At 41.7% G+C, this 7,510-nt stretch overlaps 1 protein-coding gene across 2 annotated transcripts; it reads right to left on the bottom strand.

Moving 5' to 3' along the window:
• Nucleotides 1–587: 587 nt before the first annotated feature.
• Nucleotides 588–7,504, bottom strand: org (oogenesis-related gene). Of its 2 annotated transcripts, XM_044043984.1 has the most exons (7): nucleotides 7,361–7,504; nucleotides 3,266–3,496; nucleotides 3,112–3,183; nucleotides 2,805–3,024; nucleotides 1,859–2,016; nucleotides 945–1,052; nucleotides 588–870 (listed from the first exon to the last, which is right to left on the bottom strand). In XM_044043984.1, exons 2-7 carry the CDS (start codon nucleotides 3,317–3,319, stop codon nucleotides 823–825), a joined length of 660 nt encoding a protein of 219 aa, XP_043899919.1. In that variant the 5' UTR covers nucleotides 3,320–3,496; nucleotides 7,361–7,504; the 3' UTR covers nucleotides 588–822. The 2 variants fall into 2 exon arrangements, with proteins under 2 accessions (XP_043899919.1, XP_043899920.1); XM_044043985.1 differs by lacking the exon at nucleotides 7,361–7,504 and having other exon boundaries at nucleotides 3,266–3,633.
• Nucleotides 7,505–7,510: the final 6 nt, after the last annotated feature.

The following is a 7,510-nucleotide window of genomic DNA, read 5'->3' as shown; positions in this document are numbered from 1 at the left end:
TCCTGTTAAAAGCTTATAAATTGTAAAGAAAAACATTACCATATATATGATCTATTCAGAAGGAGACCAGTGTAAGAGGTAAAGCATGTCATCATCTCCAGAGTGGGTGCTGATGGCTGGACAAGTGTTTAGCTGTGTTCAAGAGGATGTAATGCTGCCAAATATGTTCATACAAGACAGTTCAAGCATGTATGTGAACATGAACAGAAGAGGGGTAACAAGTCTATTTGTGTTGAGACTTGGGTAACACATGCAGCAGAGAACCAAGCACACGTGGGGGGGGGATCATTTTGCATGAACTCCAGTCAAATAGCTTAAGTATTAAGCAGCTCATACAAGTCATTAAAGTATTGAGGCACGGACACAGCGTCACGAGACATTAACGCATTTTCAATGTTTCCATAATTAGGCATTAAGCACATGTCATTAAGATGTAACCATGTTATAGAAAAGCTAACACTTCAGCCCTTGCCATGCAGCTTATGCCATCTAAATTAGGTCAAACCGAAATGCGTAAACATCTGTATTTTAACACCAAGTCCCCTGAAACTCACAGTACTGCTAAAACAAAACACATTTACATTAAGGGCTGTGTGACCCATTTTATTCTTTGTGGCAGAGGTGAGCACATTTCAAAGCCTGAATCCTGCTATACAACATTTAAAACCTAAGGAGACATAGTTTCCCCCATTAACTACATTACAGCTCTTTAGTAGATACATCTTTACTGCCATCTAGTGGGAGGCTACAGCAATGGCAAGGCAAATAGTTTTATTGTTAATATAAACATACAAAACACTCCAAATATACAACAGTCAAACATTAAACAGCAGGACAAGCAACTTGAACAGGAGCTGAAGGGTCAATATCCTGTAAACACAAGAGTCAAGTTAGTGCTTCATGTTGAGCAACTTATTTATTAAATCAAAGTGCCATTATCTTACCACGTTTACATCTTGAATAATGACCACTCCCTTCTCTTGAACTTCAATGTCACTCTCTGTATTATTGTGCGAGCGGTACTCTTCACTCTCCGTCTCTACACTACTGGGCTGAGAACAAAAGACATGCGTTTCCTTAGCTGCTGCATTTTTGTGCAATTTGACAGGACACATTCAGAAACTGAAGCTAGAGGCCCTTTCTCAGTAACCAAGTATGTACTTGAGAAGTACACAAGTATGATCTCTTCAATTGGAAGAGCAGCTACTTCCTTGTTCTACTGTTTGAGTGGCAGGTGGCTTAAGCTCCATAACTGCCACCTACAGAGTGTTGATAAATGAACATAATACTTTAAATTCTGGTTATTTCACGTTTTGAATATTTAACTCAAATTAAAATACAGTACCATGTTGAAAATAGATATTACATCAGTGTAGAATAGTATATTTAAATACACATACAAAAAGCAAAATTGAAAGTTATTTCATCAGGACAGGCTGTGGGAACGCTGCTCTGTCGTGGCCACGCGCAGAGGCGGAGCTATCACCTCTGACATCGCTGCCAAACTATAAATACAAACCACGTTTTAATTCTAATGACTCATATGATCTTAAAACTGCGTTCCGAGACAGAAAAATATTTTTCACGTTTATAAATTTGTATCATCAGCTGCCATGTTCTGTCAAAATGCATTCTGGGATACATGGATTTCACAAGTCACCACCGGATGCATACTTTGTAAAGCAGGCAGAGGGAGAACACTTCCGGGTATGAGAACCATACATGGACTGAGGCTTAGGACATTTCACAAGTATGAATATTGAGAAAGGGCCAGAGTCTATCATTACTATGAGATTATTCAAGTCAAATTGTATGAACCAAATGGTTGATATGAAGTCCGTCAGCAGATGGCACCAACCTCATAGTCTGGATCCTCCTCAGGGTCCTCATCATCAGCAAGCTCCTGATTTAGTGCCTCCACCCAGGTCTGATGCTCTTCTTCCTCGTCCTCATCCAACTCATCCTGCTTCCTCTTGCTGCCCTTTCCACATGGTTTGGTAGGAGAGACTCTGATTTCTGTTGGAGATAACGTTTTAAAGGTTAATCCTGATTGAATGATTCAGTTGATAGATTTTATTTAGGAAACTGAAAATTGGCTGCAATTATTTTTTTTTTAATCTATTGGTGACTTTAAAGTCAAAGTCATACCCAGTATAGAAAGCTCAGAGAGACGACTACATCACTAAAATCAAACTTGATTTTAGCTTCTTAAAAATTGTACATTTCGCTAAAAGAAATCCAGCAAAACTAACATCTGAAAAGATGACAATTCTGGAGGTATGTTTACCTCATTTCCCACAGACTGGTTTAAGACCACTAACAACGTAAAACTTTAGTACCATGACATCATGTAGAACCATTAAAATGAAGCATAGTCACCCAATAGCATCTTTAAATTGAGCTATAACCAAGAACTTACCAACCGTCAAATCACATGGATAACCATTCCAATAGTTTAACACTTTTTCACTCAGCTGGTGAAAAATTAAAACAATAAACTAGTAGTAATAGAATAAACTTTAAACTAGTGATTAAACCCCTGAACTCCTAATTTTCCCCATAGACCACCAATCCAACAACAGTACTACACTTTCCAAAAGAAAACCCCAAGTCTATTGTACATAGAGTTTTTGGTGACACAACTTTAAAGTAAACCATTAAAAGTCCAAGTTTGTTCACCAGCAACTCAAAGAATCACAATAGTGTCACATTAGGACACAGAAATCATCCATATTAAGTTTTTTAGCCGTGACGTCATGTCACACACTTGTTTAAAAACGACACTAAGTTCAGGGGAACAGTACCTGGGGAGAGGGAGAGCCCGATGCTGTTGGAGACCGGGTAACCCAGTGCGCCCTGCACCCAGCGGGGCAGAACCGACAGCAGCAGGCGTGTGACCCGGTGCAGGCGCTTGCGGCCGGCGAGGCTCTGACGTGCGGGACTGGTAACCTCGGGGTTAACGGCGACACTCGGCTTTGGCTGCCGGAAGCCGATGACCCACCAGAACCCGTGGTAGGCACGCACCTGCAGGCGAGCGTTCAGGTTAAAAAGAGGCACGCAGTCACATTTAAAAAAAAACACGTGAACATTCAAAACACACGCTGCACGCACCACGATGCCAAAAGGCCAGAAGAGGCCGCGGAGCACGGAGCGAAGTACGCCGTCTCTCCTCTCCACTCGGTCCTGCAGGTGAGAAGGAAACACAGGTGAAGGAAAACAGAACACCACCAAACTTCTCCAAACAAGCTCCAAACTCCATCTCTACCTCCGTGTTTTGCTGCTCCTGCTCCACAGTGTCTCTGTGAACTTCAACAGTCATCCTGCTGCTGGTCTGGTCTGGTCTGGTCTGGTCTGAGGCCTGGTGGAGAACGTGGAGCTGCCGGGCTGCACAGGCTGAACCTCAGTGAGCGGGAAATGTACCCTGACTTCCCAACGGTCGAGCCAATCAGTGCCAGCATAAGCACGTGTTACTAATGAGCAACTCCCACCAATTAACCTACAGAGAGGGTGGTCACGTGACTCGTTTGAGCACTTCATCAACCAGAATCTACAGGTCTGACAAGTGCATTCAGACCCTAATGAAGTGTTTGAACACCTGATAAACATGTACTCTAGTGGTAAGATATGTAAATACAAACATATCTTACCACTATTCGATTATTAATCGATTACTAAATTAGTCAATTAAGTTAATAATTAAAAGAAGCTTTATGATGTTTCATCTTCTTAAAAGTGAAGATTTCAAGCTTATTTGCTCCAGATGCATTTCAAGCTATTTCAGAGACATAATTCTCTAACTGTAACAAATGTTCTCTTCCCGTAAAGCAGAAAATAACATAATGACTCGATGATTTTAACTTACAATATAGAGAACCAGTATTATACGATACTGAGTAACATGTCGGCTCTTCCCTAACTACTTCCTGGACTGTTGAAATAAATGAATAAATAAATAGGAACAATATTCTGAATACAAGTTTAACAAGTTAATCTAAGCATATTAATTTAAATCCAACTGCAGTGCCTCTTCCCTGCAATTCCAGCAAATTCTATTTCCTTTTCTCTGCCCATCCGGTCGTTGGGACATAGCAGGATAGGCTTAGACCCTGATTATACCTGCTTGTAGTTGTAGTTAATGGTTGCATCCATTCTGTTGATCAAAAACAGTCTGAAAGTGTTAGTGGCTAAAAATAAGTCACATGTTGCATCGTATCACTCACAGAGGCGTCAGTGGCTTTGAGTGGAACTGAACTGCTGCTGCTCTCTCTGCTTTTTAGCATATGAAGAGGCCCCATTATTATTATGCCTCCACTTGTCCAGCTCTCTAATTGGAAACCACGTCCGGCTCTCGCTTTCGTCACATTTACGTATGTGCTGGGTTTGGTGGAGCACAACATGTGGGAAGCAGAGATGTATAAAAGCTGCCTTTCATCGACCTCTCCCAAATCTACATCCAAACCTGTGAGCAAAGACTGTGGAAGACACTGAAACATGTACAAGGACACGGTCACAAGGACGTTAAGCTTTGGAGCAATTAGCAATGGAACCAATGCTCCTGATGATTTCTCCACAGCCCGCAGGCACAGCAGCGCAGGGATCCGCGCACTCTTGTGGGCTACGAACAGCGCAAAGTCCTTTGGTTGTTCTCTGGGATCGGACTCACAGACAAGCCGGGACAACATTTGTCCAAATATCCTGACACCTGACAGCATCCCACAGTTCACCATACCAAGTTTGTCTCTGCAAAGTGGCTTAAAATTGTTGAACAAGGCAAAAGAGCAAGAGGATGCAGAGTCAGAGGAAGACCTGAGCAGTTCCAGGACAGCGGAGTCATCTGTCTCTGTCTCTCCAGCCTGCTCAAACATCTCATTGTCTTCCAGTTTAGGTTTGGTCGTGTCAGATCGCAGAGCTGAGCGGTGCGTCTCTGACCCTTCGATGCACAGGAGGTCTCCTCTGAAGAGGGAGGGCTCGTATCCATGCCCCGAGGCCCAGCACTGCCTGGACCCCGCCAGCAAAGCAGCCCTCTCCCTGCCCCACCTGACCAAAGTCACCACCCCGTATGGCTTCATCACCTTGAGCCAGAGTCCTCAGATGGTGAGCGAGGAGGCACTTCTCTGCCAGACTGGGCTACGACGCTCAACTAAGGACGAGGAATGTGCGTGCTGCCACTGGAAAGCCCCAGACACAAGGACAGTGGACATCACACACGACTCCTCTCACAGGCCTGGAGTCAAAAACAGACTTTTCAAAGGCTCAGCAGACTCACAGAGTCACGGGAGATCAGTAAAGTCGGGAATAAAAGTTTCTTCTGCCTCTTCCACCAGCACAACCGTCTCACTTGTTCCTGCAGCCAGACAGCCAGATAGCAAGCTGAAAAGGCGCTTCTACAACGTTATAAAGAAGCACTTCCCCTCCTGCCATTAGGAGGAAACCATGGGACTGTATGACTTCATTTTGTCTCTACTGTCGTAGAAAATGTAAAGAAAATGTCATAATGAAAAAAAAATAAAACAACAAAAACAGACCACGGAAGTGTCGTGTGTTCATTTATTTCACATTTTTACTCACAGTTCCTTATTCTCATCGAACAAAAGCAGTTTGTTTGGCAATTAAATCAAAGCTGAGGAACATTCAAGGGTGAATGTCTCACATCTCCCGTGTAATTGAGGTTAATTAATTCCTCCACTGCTTTCATGGTCTTAAATGTCACTCCCTCTCAGTGTGTTAATGTGTCCTTCTGGAAGGAAACTCAAGAGGGACTCATGACGCAAAGTGCACCACTCGTATAGTGGTGGGCGACGTAGATGAAAGCGAAAATAATACATTTATAACCAGTCCCTATGTTGTTTATTTATGTGCAGGGTGTCATTTATCTTACATTAATACTTTCAGGCAAATGAGACTCAAAGGTCATTAGCATCCATTAAAATGATTGTGTAATCCAGAGAGGTGCTATATCCCATCCTTGTATACGTGTCATTATGATGCAATAAAATTCACATACAGCACCACAAATTAAACTGTTCAAGACTAGTTTCGACATACAGAGCGTTTTTAATTAGCACGAGGACCGATTTATAGAAGCTGCATTTATTTTAGATTGCAGTAAGTAATAATAATATGGAAAAAGCCCAGAAAGGTGATTGAAGTGACCTTAAATGTTTTGTAGTTGTTGGTGCCATGATGGGCTGGAAACTGCTGATCTACAGGGTTTCGAGTTTACAGAGAATGGTCTGTGAGCAGCACTTGCCAGAATGATATCTAAGCAGTCACTTAAACATCATGTGACACTTGTGGGTCAGTGTGTGTAGAGCGTGTGACCATCCTCTGACATGTGAACCTTTCTTTGTTTCTGTTTTCAGGTGGAAGTAAAAGGAGGAAGTTTATCCTGCGTAAAAAGCCATAGACATTGTGTGTAAAATTCCTTTTTTCAATATCCTCCCTGCAGCTCCATATTGGGTTGTTTCTAGATATTTAATGAGATCGGGGTATAATGGTGTAAATATAACACTGAAAGAAAACAGCCTTTTAACACAGTGGACGTGTGAGTCACTGGGAGCAGAAGCACATCAGCAGCACACACTCAGGAATACACTTAAGGTAGCGTGACGCTACCACAGCATGTAGACACAATATTACACATGTTTTCTGCGTCACGGAGGATGCAGACATCACACCGCTGCTGTTGCACTTGTCTCATATTATTAAGCTTAAGGTTTAGGCTTCATCAACATAACAATCAAACATCATATTTTGTAGAAACCATGTACGGCACCCAGAGAACACGTCCTACTGACTCCTGAGTTCCTCTAAATTCTCCTGTGGGATAATATTCTTAAATTTTGACCTAATAACATTGTGACCACATGAATTTTATCTCACACTGGAAAAAAAATCCTTCTTAAAAGAGGTCTAAAAACATCATCTGAATTATTAGACCCAGTTCTCAAATGTAATTACAGACCATAACTTCCATCCAAATATGCTCTTTACATGTTCCAGTTATTATCAATTGCAGCAACTCCTATAAATGGTGACGTGTCATTTGTAAGATTAATTGCAAAAAGCAGTAAAATAGTGAGATTGGATCATGTGTGAAAACTGTTAGAACTTGTCTATGATTGCTAATGATAATAAAAATGAATAAATCAATGACGAATCACACATGAACTCTAATTGTAAAGTTGTACTTCACTTCAAATAACTTCAAATAAAAGACAAATGGATCATAATAAAAGATCACTATTGCACCATGGGTATTTGTCATAAACCGGCAAAAGAAGCTTAATGTCAAGCTCATTTTGTGGGGTTTAATTATCCAAAAACCAAGGAAATTAATAAAAAATAAAAACCTTTGTACCTTTCTCAATAAAAGTCATGGGAGATCAAAAGCTCCTAGTTGGAGCTGTTGCATATGTAAAGGCCCAAACTGCATCATCCACAGGGGAAACGTTCATGCCGTGGTTTCACACACTGAAAGTAGATCAACTGTGACAGAGAGAGAGAGAAA

The sequence above is a fragment of the Solea senegalensis genome, linkage group LG14, assembly GCF_019176455.1.
Source record: "Solea senegalensis isolate Sse05_10M linkage group LG14, IFAPA_SoseM_1, whole genome shotgun sequence".
NCBI classification, from domain to species: Eukaryota; Metazoa; Chordata; class Actinopteri; order Pleuronectiformes; family Soleidae; genus Solea; species Solea senegalensis.
This window is presented reverse-complemented; position numbering and strand designations above follow the sequence as displayed.